At 38.8% G+C, this 19,637-nt stretch overlaps 1 protein-coding gene across 1 annotated transcript in view; it reads left to right on the forward strand.

Moving 5' to 3' along the window:
* Positions 1 to 19,637, forward strand: part of LOC124774931 (E3 ubiquitin-protein ligase Su(dx)) — a 141,089-nt gene that overhangs the window by 32,539 nt on the left and 88,913 nt on the right. Inside the window, 1 exon segment of the mRNA XM_047249619.1 lies at positions 18,785 to 19,083. Within this exon segment, the coding sequence (XP_047105575.1) occupies positions 18,785 to 19,083 (299 nt within the window).

Below are 19,637 nucleotides of genomic sequence, written 5' to 3' on the forward strand. Positions count from 1 at the left end.
AATTGGGCTTCAGATCTGGAAGATCAACACTTACAGCAGTCAGGCTTCTTCTGATTAACATTGACAAATCAATACAGAAGAAACAAATGTTCACACAGTGTTCATAGACTTTACCAAAGCCTTTGACCTACTGGAAAGAGATATCATAGTCCGAAAACTGGAAAACACAATGGGAGAAGATAGCATATGGGCAAGAATAATCAAGTCAATCCTCGAATACAACTTAATCACAATATCAGACAACCTCTCTTTTTCTAACCCCGTTTTGCAATCGAACGGAGTCTTACAGGGTGATGCAATGAGCCCTTTGCTGTACATTCTTGCCACTGAAGAAGTACTGTGAATTGGAGAAAATGAAGATGATGTATACGTATATGCATATGCTGATGACATAGCCGTAGGATCAACAGATATGCCGAAGCTGCAGAAAATCATTGAGAAAATAGATAAATAGATAACTACACATAAACGTAACAAAGAACGAAATGGTGATTTTCAGAAAAGGAGGCAAAACATCCAAGAATGCGGAAATCAATATCAGAGGACAAAAAATAAAAATCCATCACACTTTAAATACCTAGGGGTGACATTGCAACCAACAGCCAAATGCTTCACAAAACATACAACAGAACGTGTGGCCCAAGCAATAATAGCAATACAGGACATCAAAAACATCTGTCTACTTTCCCTAGAAACGGCCGTGAAATTATTCAACACAAGATCTTGCCAATCCTGGCCTACGGGAGACAGAAAAAAATCTAGAAACACTAGTAAAGATAAAATTGACTTATCTAAAAAAGCACTGGGTCTCTCAAAGACAACAAGATCTAGACTAGTGTACCTGCTAGTGAGACAGACATTCCTGATTGAAGACATTAAACTTCAATATATGATGCCACACACCAAGACTTCCAGAAATCAACTGAAGATCAGGGAGGATAAACAAGAAAAAGTATGGCCAGAGTTCTATGGCACCAAAGCAATGGTGAACTGCTCATGGACAGCTGCAAACATTGAACTGCGACATGTCATAACTAGATTATCTGTTCATGGCTTTCATCATCTAATTTGCAAAAACAAAAATTATCATGACCCAACCACAACGTGTGTGTGTGTGTGTGTGTGTGTGTGTGTGTGTATTGTGTAATGAAGCCTGTGAACGATATCACATAGAACTATGCAGTAAAAGAGTGAAATCTATAAATGAATATGCAAAAATGTAAAATGTTAATCAAAGTAACTGTATATGGATATTTGGCTGCAATTTTATTAAATAAATAAATATTACCATATTTCTGCACTACACATGAATTTCAAAATACTGTTTTAATTAGAAGCAAAATCCTGTTTGGGGATTTTATAGTGTCACAAGGGGAAAAATTGTGACTACATGGATGGGTGCAGTAATGTTGTTCATTTGTAGTAACAGCAGTGGAGACAACATGCCATCAAAGCTGGTGCTAGAGACAAGCATTCATGAGAGATTGTCCTGAATGACGTGTCCAAGTATTACCGTGAGCATATAATTATAGAACTGACTCCTGAGGGCAATGTTGTAGACCTGATAGCAAACAGACCCAAACTTTTCAAATCATTTAACATCGAAGAGGGCATCAATTAATGTAGGGCTGTAAGAACACCAGCGACTATTGAGTGTTGCATGGAATGTTAAGAAAAGTAAGAAAATATTTTTGCTTTTTGAGAATAATGGGATACAAATTGCAGAGTATCTAATTGGTCAACATCAAATATTCATCTCTGAAGATGAAGATGTGGCACATAAATGGATAAATTTCAAAAGTTTTGTTCAATATACCCTTGTACAGTATGTGGTGAGCAAAATTTGAAGTAAGGAAAAACACACCATGCTTCAGCAGCTGCATCAGAAAGTTGCTGTGAAAACAAAGAGTGCTTCATCAAAGATTTAAGTGATGTCACAATAAAGTTGACAAACAAAATCTGAACGAAGTCAAAATGAGTGTAAGTAGTGCTTCGCAAGAAGTGTTTGATGAGTTCAAATGACTGAAAATTCCTAGAAGTTTTGCTCTTAAATAAAGCCAGCAATAAGATCAAAATCAGTCACTCAGTGATTATACTGACATCAAAACAGATGATGACAGAGAGAAGGCTGAAATACGGAATTTGGTCTTCCAAAACTATTTAACCTTGGATGGTCATAATACTGTTTCTGAGTTCAATCATCACATGAAAGTTGGAATTCCAGGTATTTACATAAATGTTTATCAAATAGAAAATAGACTAAAATTCCTCAGTAGTGGAATGACATCTAGGCACTGTGAGACACTTGTGAGATTCTTCACAGATTATGTGCAAGAACTTGCTTCCCTTGTAGCAGTGGTCTATCATAGGTTGCTGGTGCAAGAAAGGGTGTTTAGTGACTGGAAGTAAAGGGGCAGGCCATACTGTTTTCTGGAAGGAAATCTGTTGAAGTATGGAACATATTTTATGCTCATATATTATGAAGTTTTTGGGGAACAAAATTTTCTTGTTCAAAAAGTTAATGTGGACTCTGCAATCATAAATCTCGCTCAGTTTGTTCAAGAGGTCCAGAGTGCCATAAACAATGGCACCCAGGTTAATGTTGTGTTCCTTAATTGCAGGAAGGCATGTGGTGGAATTTTGCAGTTTCGGTTAGTGAATAAAATATGAATTTACTGGGTATCAAATAAGATTTGTGATTGAATCTAGTACTTTCTTGCAGGCAGGACTCAATACATTGTTCTTAATGGATCAAAACTGATGGTTTTGAACACAATTTTAGGAGTATCCCAAAAAAGCTTGGTAGCAATACGAGAGAAGGAAAGTTGCTACTCACCACATAGCAGAGATGCTGAGTCACGATAGGCACAGTAAAAAGATTCACACAATCATATCTTTTGGCCATTAAGACCTTTGTCAGCAGTACACACACACACACACACACACACACACACACACACACACACACACACACACGCGCGCGCGCGCAAGTGTAACTTGCACATACGTCTGCAGTCTCAGAGAGCTGAAACTACACTGCTAGCAGCAGCACCAGTGCATGATGGAAGTGGTGACTGGGTGGGGGTAAGGAGGAGGCTGGGGTGGGGAGGGGGAGGGATAGTATGGTGGGAGTGGTGGACAGTGAAGTGTTGCAATTTAGACGGAGGGTAGGGGAGAAGGCGCGGAGGGGGAGGGGGTAAGTAGTGGAAAGACAAGCAAATTGCAGAATGCTCTGCAGAGGATCATGAGTGGTGCTACGGACTGGCAGTTGACCCTGAACATAAGTAAATGTAACATATTGCATATAAATAGGCAAAAAAATCCACAAATGTTTGATTACAATATTGGAGAGTAATTACTGGAAACAGTAAGAATTTTAAAATATGCAAGTGTAACCAACTGGAGTGATTTAAAGTGGAATTACCGTGTAAAACAAATTGTAGCATAAGCAGATGCCAGCCTGAGATTCATAATCTTAAGGAAATGTAATTCAGTTGTGAATGAAGTGACTTACAGAAACATTTATACGATTTATTCTTGGTTACTGCTCATCAGGCTGAGACCTTCACTAGGGTGGATTAATATAAGATATAGAAAAGATCCAACAAAGAATGGAACATTTTGTCATGGGTTTGATTAGTCAGTGCAAGAGTTAGCAGAGATGCTCGACAAACTCAAGTGGCAGTTGGTATGGGACAATTATTGTACATCACTGAAAGGGTTTCTATTGAAATTCCATGGGAATATATACTGGGGAGAGTTGGTCAGTGTATTACTTCCTCCCATACAAGTCTCGCAAAACAATTAAAAGGAGAAAATGAAGGAAATTAGAACTCATTGGAGGTTTATTCCCTCATGAATCAGACATTGCTGATGTCGGGTAACTTGCATACTGTTATGATACAGATAACTGTACTGTAGGAGCAACAACAATGAAGAGATATCTCTGGAGGCCAAAGAAGCATGTGGTTCCTGAATAATAGGGCAGCAGCCTTTTCAGCAGTTGCAAGGGCAGCAGTGTGGATGATTGACTGATCTGGCCTTGTACCATCAGCCAACATGGCCTTGCTGTTCTGACTGTGAATGGCTGAGAGCAAGGATAAACTGCAGCTGTTACTTTTTTCCCTGGGCATACCGTTCTTTGGAATGGTTAAATAATGATGGCATCATCTTGGGTAAAATATTCCAGAGGTAAAATAATTCCCTATTTGAATCTTTGGCTGGGAACTACTCAGGAGTCTGTGATCTGTGTGTGTGTGTGTGTGTGTGTGTGTGTGTGTGCGTGTGCGTGTGCGTGTGCGTGTGCGTGCTCTATCTCTGATGAAGGCCTTGTTGGGCAAAAGCTCATTTTCTGACTGTCTTTTTGACGTGCCTGTGTGCGACTCAGCATTTCCACTATATGGTGAGTAGCGACTATCCTTTTCATAATATTGTTACATTCCATCCATGATTTTCCATTTTTGAATTTTGCCTTGGCACAATGTCCATGATAAAAGTAGGCCACCAAGAATATGACCAAAGGTCATTTGCAGACATGCCTTCTATACAAATGACAGTCCAAGCATACATTATTGCTGTCATTTTTTCATTTCCTCAAGTGAACTGGTCCAGTCATTTTTTTAAAGTACTTTTTGAGAATTTGACTCTGTATTTCTTTGTGAGACATAGCAGCACTTCTTCAAAAATAAGGTGGAAGGAACTGATGACAGTGTCATTAATTCATTGACAAGCACAAGTAGTAGGACCACATCTGTCCTTCAGAACTGCAACGATCAGACCTGCTACGGGCCACTTTGCTTTAGGATGGGTGAGAGGAATTCTGAGGGAGAAGGCAGATTCATGCCAAGTGTGCAGTTGAAACAGTGGTAGTTTATATTCAAGCAGCCTCATACAGCACTCCGACCCATCTCAGGGCCACACTGTGTGTGTGTGTGTGTGTGTGTGTGTGTGTGTGTGTGTGTGTGTGCGTGCGTGCGTGTGTGCGCGTGTGTGTGGCCGCGCACGCGTGTGTGTGCGTGCGTGGGTGTGTGGGCGCGCGCATGCGTGCGCCTGCGCGCAGATACAGCTGGCTGTGCAATGCGCTGATGCCCCATTCAGATCAGTGACATCTGTTGTTCTGGGTTGCAGGTATCAGTTGTTGTGGCACTGTGTAGGTATCCCACAGGTGAAGACAAATGCAGGACACTCAGGCCCTCTGGAATTGTATCAGCTAATCCCCGCTTGTAGTCATTGTCGTGTTGAGAGGTTAGGTGTGATGGCCAACACTTGATGTGCTGATGCTGAGTGGCAATGCCCCGATCACCCCACAGGGGTAGACCAGGAAAGTGGCCGATGATGTCTAAGTGACTAGGAGGTTGCAAGAATGTGCCTTCTCGAGCCAGATTATAGACAGCTTGCATTCCATCAGCTGAAGTCCCTCAGAGGGTAAAGGCTGGCTGGACACCAGCTCCCCGCATTGGTGAGATTTCACCAAGGCTTACAGCCATCATGCCACAGGTATGGCACGCCTCTTGCCGAAACTCAATGAATTAATCAGTGGACAGGTTACCATCCAATCGTCATCATCCAGTAGTACCCAAACTTTCTCTGAAACTCAAAAGCTTTTCATTTCCACCAATTCAAAGAGAATGACTACATGACTGAGTGCCTTGATCCCATAAGCTTGAATGTTTATACCCTTATAGTTGCACTTCTGATGTAGTCCTTCTGGAGGGGGATGAGTAGGTTTACCATATACTTGTCCTGTGAGCTTTTTAAAGCTCACCAACACCTGAGCACAGGTTGCTAAGCTGGGTTAAATTTGCAACATGGGAGTTCCTCGGTAGCATGCAAGTGCTCTGAGTTACAGAAGGTTACTTCCCTCCTGGTCACACTGTGTTGTGTTTGTTTGTGTTTCTATGCATCTTAGCTGTGACCAGTGAAGTAAGTTCCATCTGGCCAGAATATTTTGATTTAATGTCAACAGTACTGCCCAGTTGCTTACTTTATTAGGGCATCGCCTGAGCTGGTGTCTACTGCCTGGCTGCAGCTGGAATTATACTTTAAAAATTTACGATACATGTGCTGAACTTTGTTGGGGCACAACACAACTTTCACAGCCGACCTCCTTCGAGAAGATGAAAAAGTGGCAGCCTCTGACTTGGTTTCATCCCTTGTGACCATCTTTGTTGAGGCATTCAGTTGGGCGAGCTGTGATGGATGAAGTGAGGGGTGTCGTAGGTCAGCATCTGAATTCACTTCCATACCTTGCTCACAACTTCTTCTCGCATATCTTCACTTTTCTCTGGTATAAAATCCTGATCTTCATCAGTGAAGTCAGTTTCTGATTCAGTGTGGGAATTTATGGATGTTTCATTCATCTGAAATCCCACACTGATGAGACATGTTCAGCAGTGTCTTTCATGGACAAAGAATGTTACTTGGATGACGCAATATAAACTGTAAATGGATAGATAAAAAATCTACTCACCAAGTGGCGGCAGGTGAACGTGCGCACACACAAGGATTCAGCGTTTACAAGTTTTGGAGCCAACTTCTTGCAGAAGAGTTGAAGAGGAAGGAAGAGGGGTGAAGGAAAAGGACTGGAGAGGTCTAGGGAAAGGGGTTCAGTTCAGAAAAGTCACCCGGAACCCCGGATAAGGGGAGACATACTGGACAGGATGAGAAGGAAAGACTGTCGGAGACTGGACTGAATGAGATTTGAAAACCTGAGAGCTTAAAGGTGGAAGACAGGGTAATAGGAAAGGCAGAGATTACTATTAAAACATCGTGCATGAGTTAATAAGAGTGAAAAGCTTAGTGCATTGTATGTAACAGAGGTGGGAGGGGGGATGGCGAAAAATAGAAAAGCCAGAAAATTCATAAAAATCAGAGTTTTGTCTATTTCTTGCAATCCCCCCTCCCACCTCTTGTTACATACAATGAACTTAGCTTTTCACTCTTATTAACTCGTGCACGGTGTTTTAATAGTAATCCCTGTCTTGCATATTACCCTGTCTTACACCTTTAAGCTCTCAGGTTTTCAAATCTCGTCCGCTGCAGTCCCCAACAATCAGTCTATCCTTTTCATCCTGTCTGGTAAGTCTGCCCTGACCCGGAGTGCTGGGTTAGTTTCCTGAACTATACCCTTTCCCTAAACCTCTCCAGTCCTTTTTCTTTACCCCTCTTCCTTCCACTTCAACTCGTCTGCCAGAAGGAGCCACTGGCTCTGAAAGCTTGTAAATGTTAAATCCTTTTGTGTGTGTGTTCCTATGCCGCCCTTTGGTGAATAGGTTTTTGATTTATCCATTTACATTATATTATGAATAATTGATCATTTTCATTGTTACAATATTAAACTGTGACAGAGTGGAATGTGCACGTACCGAGATGCAGCAATGAACAGTAACTGCTCTGCATGATTGGTGATTATTGTCACTTCATTGTTTGATGATGTACAATACCAGAGATGGAAAGTTGCTGCTCACCATATAGTGGAGATGCTAAGTCGCGATAGGCACAACAAAAAGATTCACACAATTATAGCTTTCAGCCATTAAAGCCTTTGTGAGTAGTAGACACACATACACACATACATTTACGCAAATGCAACTTGCACACACGTCTGCAGTCTCAGAAAAGTGAAACCACACTGTGAGCAGCAGCACCAGTGCATGATGGGAGTGGCGACTGGGTGGGGGTAAGGAAGAGGCTGGGGCGGGGAGGGGGAGGGATAGTATGGTGGGAGTGGCGGACAGTGAAGTGTTGCAGCTTAGACAGAGGGCAGGAGAGAAGGTGCAGAGGGGGAAGGGGTAAGTAGCAGAAGGAGAGCAATAGAAAGAAATTAAAAGGCTGGGTGTGGCAGTGAAATGATGGCTGTGTAGTGCTGGAATGTGAACAGGAAGGGGGCTGGATGGGTGAGGACAGTGACTAATGAAGGTTGAGGCCAGAAGGGTTATGGGAACGTAGGATGTATTGCAGGGAAAGTTCCCACCTGCGCAATTGTGTGAATCTTTTTGTTGTGCCTATCACGACTCAGCATCTTTGCTATATGGTGAGTAGCAACTTTCCTTCTCTGGTATTGTTACATTCCATCCTGGATTTTCCATTGTTTGATGATTTACATATATTCAGAAGAGAAATTACACCTGTGTCAAATTGACCTTTTTGCCTCTCTAGATATACCAAATAAAATGTCGAAGAAAATATAAATACTTTGTATATCATAATACATCATCATAAAGAGTAGGAAAAAAATTAAGAAATGTCGTATTATTTGATGAACTAAGTAAAAGCTGTATATAACATTGAAGAAAAAAATGATCCCTTCGCCAATTCCTGGTGTGAACACCAAAGAATTTCAGAAAAGGTAGAAAATTAAGAAATGAGGACCTGGGTAAGTTGAAAGAACCAGAGCTTGTTGTTGTTGTTGTTGCGGCGGTGGTCTTCAGTCCAGAGACTGGTTTGATGCAGCTCTCCATGCTACTCAATCCTGTGCCAGCTTCTTCATCTCCCAGTACCTACTGCAACCTACATCCTTCTGAATCTGTTTAGTGTATTCATCTCTTGGTCTCCCTCTACGATTTTTACCCTCCACGCTGCCCTCCAATACTAAATTGGTGATCCCTTGATGCCTCAGAACATGTCCTACCAACCAATCCCTCCTTGTAGTCAAGTTATGACACAAACTTCTCTTCTCCCCAATCCTGTTCAATACCTCCTCATCAGTTATGGATCTACTCATCTAATCTTCAGCATTCTTCTGTAGCACCACATTTCAAAAGCTTCTATTCTCTTCTTGTCTAAACTATTTATCGTCCACGTTTCACTTCCATACATGGCTACACTCCATACAAATACTTTCAGAAACAACTTCTTGACACTTAAATCTATACTCGATGTTAACAAATTTCTCTTCTTCAGAAACGCTTTCCTTGCCACTGCCAGTCTACATTTTATATCCTCTCTACTTTGACCATTGTCAGTTATTTTACCCCCCAAATAGCAAAACTCGTTCACTACTCTAAGTGTCTCATTTCCTAATACAATTCCTGCAGCATCAATTTAATTCGACTACATTCCATTATCCTCGTTTTGCTTTTGTTGATGTTCATTTTATATCTTCCTTTCAAGACACTGTCCATTCCGTTCAGATGCTCTTCCAGGTCCTTTGCTGTCTCTGACAGAATTACAATGTCATCGGCAAACCTCAAAGTTTTTATTGCTTCTTCATGGATTTTAATTCCAACTCCGAATTTTTCTTTTGTTTCCTTTACTGATTGCTCAATATACAGATTGAAGAAAATCGGGGATAGGCTACAACCCTGTCTCACTCCTTTCCCAACCACTGCTTCCCTTCATGCCCCTGGACTCTTATAACTGCCATCTGGTTTCTGTACAATTTGTAAATAGCCTTTCGCTCCTTGTATTTTACCCCTGTCACTGTCAGAATTTGAAAGAGAGTATTCCAGTCAACATTGTCAAAAGCTTTCTCTAAGTCTACAAATGCTAGAAACATAGGTTTGCCTTTCTTTATTTTATTTTCTAAGATAAGTCATAGGGTCAGTATTGCCTCAGTGACCTTCCCCAAGGTCGGTTTCTACCAGTTTTTCCATTTGTCTGTAAAGAATTTGTGTTAGTATTTTGCAGCTGTGGCTTATTAAACTGATAGTTTGATAATTTTCACATCTCTCAACAACTGCTTCCTTTGGGATTGGAATTATTATATTATTCTTGAAGTCTGAGGGTATTTCACCTGTCTCATACACCTTGCTCACCAGATGGTAGAGTTTTGTTAGGCCTGGCTCTCCCAAGGCTGTCAGTAGTTCTAATGGAATGTTGTCTATTCCCAGGGCCTTGTTTCGACTTAGGTCTTTCAGTGCTCTGTCAATCTCTTCATGCAGAGCTTGTTAATAATTTCAAAGGGAGCATTAGGCAATTGACTGTAATGGGCGAAAGGAATGCAGTGCAAGATGAATGGATGGTTTTGAGAGATGATATAGTGAAGGCAGCAGTAGGCCAGATAGGTAAAAAGACAAGGCCTAATAGAAATTCTTGGATATCACAGATGATGTTGAATTTAATTGATGAAATAAGGAAATATAAAATTGCAGGAAATGAAACAGATGAAAGGGAATACAAATGTCTGAAAGGAGAGATTGGCAGAAATGCAAAATGACTAAGCAGAAGCAGTTAGAGGACAAATGTAAAGCATGAATAACTTGGGAAAAGGTAGAGACCTTGTACAGAATAATTGAAGTAGCCTTTGGAGAAAAGAAGCAGCCATATGAATAACAAGAGTTCATTTGGAAAACCAGTACTAAGCAAAGAAGAGAAAGCTGAAAGGTAGAAGAAATATGTAGAGGGGTTATACAAGAGAAATTTACTTGAATACAGTCTTATAGAAATGGAAGAGCAAGTGGATGAAGATGTTATGAGAGATATGATACTGCGAGAAGAATTTGACAGAGCACTGAAAGACCTAGGCGAAAACAAAGCTCATGGAGTTGATTACATTCCCTCAGACATTTCATTCACTTGACATCTTAGGGTGACTGACCCATGACTAAACTATTCCGCCTGATATGCAAGGTATCTGAGACAGTGAAAATACTCTCAGACTTCAGGAAGAAAGTAATAATTCCAATGCCAAAGAAAACAGATACTGACAGATGTGAATATTAACAGACTATCAGTTTTATAAGTCACAGTTGCAAAATACCGACAAAAATTATTTGCAGAAGAGAGGAAAAACTGGTAGAAGCTGACCTTGTGGGAGGTCGTTTTGAGTTCAGAGAAACGCTGGAACACGTAAGGAAGTAATGACCATATGGCTTAGCACACTGGACTCGCATTCAGGAGGATGATGGTTCAATCCTGCGTCTGGCCATCCTGATTTAGGTTTCCCGTGGTTTCCATAAATTGCTCCAGGCAAATGCCAGGATGGTTTCTTTGAAAGGGCACATCCGACTTCCTTCCCCGTCCTTCCACAATCTGATGAGACCGATGACCTCGCTGTCTGGTCTTCTCCCCCAAACTACCCATCCATATTGCTTACCTTGGAAGATAGGTTAACGAGAGGATAGCCTTTGTTTATAGCATATGTAGATTGGAGGAAGGTTTTGACGGTGTTGACTGGAATATATTCTTCAAATTTCTGAAGATAGTAGGGGTAAAATATGGGAAACGAAAGGTCGTGTACAGGTTGTACAGAAATCAGATGGCCATTATAGTAGCCAAAAGGCATGAAAAGGGGGCAGTAATTGAGAAGGGAGTGAGACAGGACTGTAGTCCATCCCCATTGTTATTCAGCCTGTCCATTGAGCAAACTATGAAGGAAAGCAAGGAAAAAATTGGAGAGTGAATTAAAGTTCAGGGCGAAGAAATAAAAACTTTCTCTGATAACATTGTAATTTAGTTACAGATGGAAAAGGACTTGGAAGAGGTGTTGAGCAGAATGGACAGTGTTGCAAAAGGAGGATGTAAGTTGAACATCAACAAAAGCAAAACGAAAATAATGGACTGTAGTTGTATTAAATTGGGTTATGCTGAGGGAATTAGATTAGGAAGTGAGAGATTAAAAGTTGTTGATGAGTTTTGCTATTTTGGCAGTAAAATAACTGATGATGGCCAAAGTAGAGAGGATAGTAGATGCGGAGTGGCAAAGGCAAGAAAAGTGTTGTTGAAGCACAGGAATCTGTTAACATCAAACAAAGATTTAAGTGTCAGGAAGTCCTTTCTGAAGGCATTTTTCTGAGTGTAGCTGTGTATGGAAGTGACATGTGACCAATAACCAGTTCGGACTAGAAGAGAATAGAAACTTCTGAAATGGGGTGCTACAGAAGAATGCCAAAGATTAGATGGGCTAATCCTGTAACTAATAAAGAGGTACTGAATCGAATGCGGGAGAAAGGAAATATGTGGCGTAACTTGACTAAAAGGAGGGATTGAATGATTGGACACATTCTGAGACATCAAGGAATGGCCAGTTTAGTATTGGAGGGAAGTGTGGGCGGTAAAAACTGCAGAGGGAGATCAAGCAACAAGTACAGTAAGCAGATGAAGAGGCTTGCACAGGATAGTCTTTGGTCTGAAGACGACGATGGTAACAACAACAACAACATCGTTGAATGCATTCATCATGTGTGCACAAATAATAAATTCATAACACACTATGTACTATGGGTCAATTTCAGTTTGTGACCTAGCATATAATTTTAACTTGACGTAAATGTTCCATACTTTGTTTGCTCATTCACAACTGTGGCTCAAGACATTTTTTGAGGAAATGGTTTAAGTGTCTTCGGTCCACTAATATGTACACAATCTCCTTTGTGTTGTATTGTGATCATCTTCAATGACTGCTGATAAAGAATACACAGCTATTTCTCACTTCTCCATTTTTTGGAAATGGGTTCTCAGAGATTTGTGCTCCAGATGAAACCAACATGTGCTGCTGGAGAGTGCTGTTTCGCATTAGCCCTGTGTGAGGATAGTGTAAGAGAAGTGTCCACTTGATCTGACAGATGGTTTTGTTTATAAGTCTTCTGCTGAATTCGTGGCATTCAGATGGGTAACTTACGTACCTCACCATTATAAAATTATTTGCTCTGAATTTCCATTCAATGAACATTTATCTCAGTATCTGCAATTTAGGCATTTGTATGATGACTGGACTAAGGAAATTGATAGATACATAAGAAACGTGCCCAGTAACTTGAAAACTATTTGAAATTGTAAAGAAACAAATATGAATTGAATTAAAATTTGTAAATTATCAGTAAACCAAAGCATGTAGCTCATGTTGTTTTCGTAAATGTAGTGGGAAAACTTTTTGAGGAAAATATCAGCCATAAACATCCCACACAAATGAGATCAAAAACTGAAGAGGTGGATAACATAGTATTTCTCATGCAAACAAATGTACAGGTAGTATAGGAAGAAATGAAGCTACTAAAATTAAAACACTTGTCAGGGATAGATGAAATCCTAGATTTCTTTGTGAAAAAGATATGCTGGGCAATCTCTAAAAAAGGAAGCCGAAAGTGCTCTTTTCTTTTCTGTATGAAGTGCTATAGGCTCTAGATAGGTAGGAACGTAGGAACATATGTTGAGCATGTTCCTAGACTCCTCAAAAGCTTTTAATACCATCTGTCATGATAAATTACTTAATAAGATTGAGAATTTAGATATTATGGGAGGACCTTGTAACTGGATTAAATCATACCTACATGAAAGAAAATTGTTCATAGAGGTAACACACAAAGTAAGCGGCACAGTCAGTACCCATTACTCAGATTTATTAGTGGTCAGACGTGGAGTTCTCAAAGATTCCATATTGAGTGCAATGTTGTCTGTACATAGTGTAAATGCTTTAGATATAAACAGTAACAACAGAAAATTATACTAGTCTCCAGATGCCAGTTTCTTAATTACAGGAAGTATTAAAGACAACGTTAAGGCCATCATAAAAATGTAGTAGAGTACTTGGATGTAAACAGTTTGATTATAAATCGAGAAAAAACTGTTGCAGTGGACATAATCACCACCAGGAAGAGGGTGTAAACTAATATTCATATTGAAATAAATAGACAAACAATTGGGGAGTACAAATTTTCTTGATGTATGAATATAACTGATCTTGAAATTAAATATAGACCACATAAACAGAAAGTGAAGCAAAACATGTTTCATGATACAAATACTAAGAAGCTGTATATGATATTATGATCTCAGGACCAAATTTAGTGCTTACAGGCACTCAGTATTGAAATATGATGTACTTCGGGCAAACAATGAGCAAATTTGAAATCATTTAGATTACAACTAAAGATTATTATCCAAATTCACAAAAATAATAATACATTGGAAACGTTTCAAATTAACTGTGAAACTGTGAAGGATTACTTGCTCAAGTGCTGCTTCTGTACAGTAAGGGAGTGAATAGAAAAACAAAACTGTAGCATCAATTAAGATTTTTTTGGTCCATCACCATAGAGCCATATCGTATTTGGTAAATGTATGGAATAACAAATACTGCATAATATTGCATTTTGATAAAAATGTCATGAGGTATGTATAATAATTAACGAACTGTTAAAAATTTTTATACACTGTGCACTCCTCGATACGAAAAACCTATAAATAAATTATTTCTGTTTGAAATGGGCACCACAGTACTGCAACCATAGATGAAAACATCAATGGTGCACAGTGTGATATCAGGCAGTGAGTGATTGTGATGATGTACAATGAATGATTAAAGATGCACAGAGTAGGTGGTAACAGTTTGTTGTTGTTGTTGTTGTTGGTAGTGGCAGCAGCAGTTGAATGTTGTTATTGTTGTTTCCAGTTAAAAGACTGCTGCACAAGGAGATTTGCGAAGTACTTGACCCACTTACTGAACTCTGTTAAGCCTTGGATTCCCATAAGTTCCTAATTGATGCTAATCAGTCAGTTGCTAGAAGAAATGAAATATTAACTATACTGCATATAGACATTGTTCTCAGGTTAGTCTTGTGGACTTGCTGGCATCAGCAGAAGATTGTAGTGGCAGTTGGTCTCTTAATACTTGAAACCAGCGAATAGCCTGTTCAAAGAGAGGAATAATGGCATTGCAGTTTGTATACTACATGAATGTTAATTTATTTGGTATTTTGAAATCAATCTCAAAAGCCATTACAAAATTTCCTAGTACAGACCATCACAGTGAGTTCTGTGGTGTATAGTATTGGTACTAAGCTACCAAAATGAGAGCTCCTGTCACCATGAATTGCTCTTATTGAGTTGTTGCCACATTGATTTAATTGGTATATGGAAAGCTGTGTACAAGGTGAATGCCTTGTGTGTTGGAGAATAAAGGTAAATGAGGAAACAATATTTTCAGTAATGTTTGGATAATTTAAAAAAAAAGTTTGATTTTATTCAGTGATTTGCTTCTGTAAATGAGTTAAGGGTCTACATTTTCACATCAGAACAAAAAGCTTCAAAGCTGTGGGTGGAAATGTGTTTTCTAGCATCAGAAAAAAGTTAATCAATGAAGCCAATGTTTTCTAGGATAAAATAGGTGTTACAAAAGATTCAACAATAACTAACAAATTCTGTGCAAGTCTACTGAACCACCTTGGTAGCAAAATAGGTTTGGATTGAAAAATAAAGGGAAAAAGTATCATCTTTCATCAAGATACTTTGTGTTTATTACTGAGGCTACTGAAACATGCTTTTACAGCTGTGGTTCTCTCAGGAGTGACTGGTTTGAATTCTGACAGTGGAAATGTTTTCATTAGACATATTTGGCCCAGGAGATAGTAAAATTCCTGATCACTTTGCTTTTTCCTGATCTTCCGAGTTTAATTTTAAACCTCTCTTCCGTATCTGATGGAGAGAGGACATACGTCAGTGGGGATAATGAGCTGTATGTTGGATGTGGGTGCTAAGGTTGGTGTTTCCTTTGATGCTACTCAAGCAGAATTCATTCTTTTTACAGATGAGACAAGTATTGTAGTCAATCCTATTAGGCTTAAAGCAACAAAGGAATTTGTAAATAATGTGTTAAGAAAGGGTAATTGATGGGTTTTCTGCAAATCATCTTAATTTTAAAAAGCAGCATATTCAGTTCTGTACATCAAAGGATACAACACCAGTGACAAATTAAGCATGGAAAGGGGCTTCTAAACAAGACAGAATCTTCAGAATTTTTTGCATGTTTGTATTGTTCAGAATTGTAATAGGAAAATTCTCATTTTAGTCTTCCTGAAACAACTCATGTCAGTCACTTTTGCACTTTGCATTACTGCAGGTCTAGAGAGGGACAAATCAGTAAGTTAACACATCTTGCTGATTTTCATTCAGTAGTCTCATATGAAATTACATTCTGAAATAGTTCTTCTCTAAGAAAGTAAATCTTCATTGCACAAAAGTATGCCATAAGAATAAATGTATTGCCCATCCTCAATTGTCGTGGAGACAATTGTGTAAGGAGTTACATGTTTTAACTACAGATTCACCGTACAAATTTTCTCTCATGGAATTTGTTCTAAATAATTTATTACAATTCCAAAGGAATAATGATATCCATTGTTACAATACCGAAAGAAAATTAATCTTTACTAATATTGACTATAGCTCAGAAAGTGCTGAATAGTGCTGCCACCAAAATCTTTTGTCATTTACTCAAAAATATATTTCCTGACAGAGCGAAAATAAATTTTAAAACTGAAAAATTTCCGTTTAGGGAACATTTTATTTCATAGGTGAATTTTTATTTAGAAACAAGTAGTTTATATTGTGCAGAAGTGTTTTATACTCACTTCTGTTACTTAAGTAAATATTGTTTCCTGTTATGAACCCATCTGTAAGTGGTCAGGTTGTGGCTATTTTTAATACCAATTATGTTGATACAGGGGATCATAAGGTATTAATTATCACTCCCAAAAAATCAAACTGACCGTGAAATATTGATGACACTGTTAGTCCCTTTTTTATTTGTTCATCCCTCAGTGCGTCACATTTTTTTTTTCTGACAAGGGATGACTTTGTGGATATCTTTGTTATAGAAATCTACATTTTGCCTGATTTGGAAAAGATTCACATCAGAAATCACCTAATCATTCTGGAAATGGCTGTCATGCAGTGGTATCTTCATTTGAGGAAAGAGTAAGAAGTAACTGGGTGCCATGTCAAAAGAGTATTGGGGAGGGAGGCAAAATTTCATAAACCAAAGAATCATCATGTGCTGTCTCAGTTCGGCAGGCTTGTTTAATGGGTGTGAGTAGTCTCAGAACCCAGTCACCTTTTGTCATGTTCAAAATGTTGTGCAAGATGTTGCAAACTGATTTACTACTGATTTTCACTTTTCATTTCTTTTGTGATTTCCAGTTCTTCACAGGGATATGGCTTTTGTGATTTCCAGTTCTTCAGAGATATGGTCTGCCACTTCATTTTTTTCATTCAGACTTGTTAGACCAACTGGAAGTGTTTGTGCCACATAACTGCTGTGTCATATTGTTGCCATACACTTCCACCAACCCAACATTGATTGCTGTAGCATTGCTCCCTTTCAAATACAAGAAACAATTACATCATGATACTCTACTTTATCATTGGGCTGCTCCATTTTATTTTGGCTCTTGTTGCAGAATGCCGTGATACTTTTCTGCAGGTATTTCGATGTGTAACACGATTGCAAACATATATCTGCAAACAAACAAAAAATTATGTATGTTGTTTTATTTTTTATAGATGAAAATTTAACTATGTGACTGTAAACTGACTCACTGCACATCATCATGATTTGTTTTGCAAAGTGACCCATGGAACATGTAACTAACTGACAAGTGGAGTGTGTGTGCTGGCACTGGGTTTCAGCATCTCCTTTCTTACACTACCACCACCGCCAACAGCAATAACACTACACCACACTGTACACTCATGTGACAGTCATTTACAAAAGGAAGTTACACTCAAGACATGTGACACAAAAGCAGCTCAAGTGGTATGAACAAGAGACTTGCACTAGGCAATAAGCAAAACAGTGGGGCTGCTAACAAAGGTATTTTAAAAGGAAGACCAAGAGATTTTAAGTTCAAATTGATTGAACATCCATGCTGCTCAGCATATTCAACGTATTCTGAATGCCACATATTCTGACATCTAAAGAAAATATCTGGAATCCAGTAAAGAGGTTATGGCCACTGTAAGCAGCTATTTTACAGACTTTTCAGAAATCCACTGTTGAAAAAGAGTGCATTTTTGACAAAATAGTTTGTCTGCCATGTCAGCAACTTTTTGCCTTGCCTTCATTATGGAAGGAAAATAAATATTACATGGTTGTTTCATGTTCTAAGAGTTGTGAAACCATCAATGTTTGATGAGAGTATTCATTGACAATTCAAATATCTGTACCAGGTCATATATTGTTTAAAAGATATTGCTGTAGACACGGGATGTGCTACATATGGCTTATTACACATACAAAGAGAAAGTGAGAGCTAAGGACATCTGTTGAAGGTACCAATGCTTGAAGCCCTCAAGGTGCTCTGTGAATCTGCCTGCTTTGAATGGAATAGCAGCAAGTGCATATTACAGTTGTCTGCACTTCTGCTTGTTGTCGAATTTACCACAGTGCCTCGTAGCGCAGCTTCCATGGGAAAATTTATGCTTATTTGTGTGCAGTTGATGTCATGTTCATCAGGTTCAAAGGAACCTGTTATGTGAATTTGCTGGTGCATAGGTTCAAATGATTGCCTGTTAGGCAACTGACAGTTCTGGAATTGTTCTCCATACATTTTTCGAGCAACTCGTATGGATCCACTTTCTGCTACCTGTATGAAATGAATAGTTGAGCCCTCAGCATTTGTGTAACTTTGCATGCTACCAGAGCTTGAAGTGAGGTCACATCCCTTCCATAATATGGTCTCTGCTTGGACTATTCAGTAGATACTGTCAGTTTTTAAATGTGTAATTTTTGTACATTCTAGATGTGGTAACTTATTTATTCTCTCTGTCTCACTGTGTGTGTGTGTGTGTGTGTGTGTGTGTGTGTGTGTGTGTGTGTGTAGACTTTGCTATTATTTTCTATATGTATTTGTTACTAAGGGAATTTGCCTACATTCCAGGTGTTATGGTTTAACACAATGGTATGGATGAGTCATAATGTAAACTTTGTTTCCTATTGTTGTATGCGGTTCTTCTGGCATAAAATATGTATAGTTGTTGTGATAGCAGGATTGTTATTATGTAGTTTAATTTAGTATTTATTGCTTTATTCATGTTAACATAATGTGCTCTATTTTTCCCTTACTTTTAGGTTGGTTACTCCTCAGTCACAGCTTCACTTTAGGCTTTTGGATCACAGCACATTTCGCAAAGATGCAGTCATAGGAGAGAAGCAGCTCAGTCTTTTTGAAATCCTTACACACTACAATGGAAAATGTGAGAATTTAGAACTTACTGTAGACATGATGAGTGAAACTAAACATGATACCCAACCAGTAAAAGTAGGTGATCTTGTCATGGTATTAAATGGCATGCGTGTTGATATGAGTACTCAACTAGCCAATGTTCAGCAAGAAAACCACACAAGGAGTCTTACAACTGCATCAACAGGTATGTTTTTCATGGTTTTACAATCTCGTTTCTTTCCAAAATCCCTGCTTCTTTGAATGGTGCAAAATACAAATTGATTACCATGTTTTTGCAAGTCCTTGTTTCTGCCATTTATGTCGTGCATATATGGTATCTGTGTTGCAAACCTGGAAGACTATAATTGATTTAAAAAGTTATAGCAGTTGCTCACCTTGGTTGTTTTTACACTTCTGTTGACATTTCTTCATGGTTTTAGCAATGTCCTTAGAGCAATTAAAGTGGATACTTCTTGTATTTTTTCTTGTTTCTTCTGTTAAAACTTTTTGTATCTCCCTGTTCATTAAAACAAAAGCAAAAAATTATCTGTTTTGTCCCAGCATTTCCTTGTGAGTAGGCTCTCTCACCAGTTGCTCTAAATAATTTTTGGAAAATATGTTTAACATTGTGTTGTTCTGTTCGTTTGTCCCAGCCTCTTATTCCCAATGCAATACATATTGCAGTTCATTGATGACAGATTGAAATCTTATGCCAGTGTGGGTTGACCAGGAAAGCTATGTGCAATATTATCTAAGCTT

The sequence above is a fragment of the Schistocerca piceifrons genome, chromosome 2 (genome assembly GCF_021461385.2).
Source record: "Schistocerca piceifrons isolate TAMUIC-IGC-003096 chromosome 2, iqSchPice1.1, whole genome shotgun sequence".
NCBI lineage: Eukaryota > Metazoa > Arthropoda > Insecta > Orthoptera > Acrididae > Schistocerca > Schistocerca piceifrons.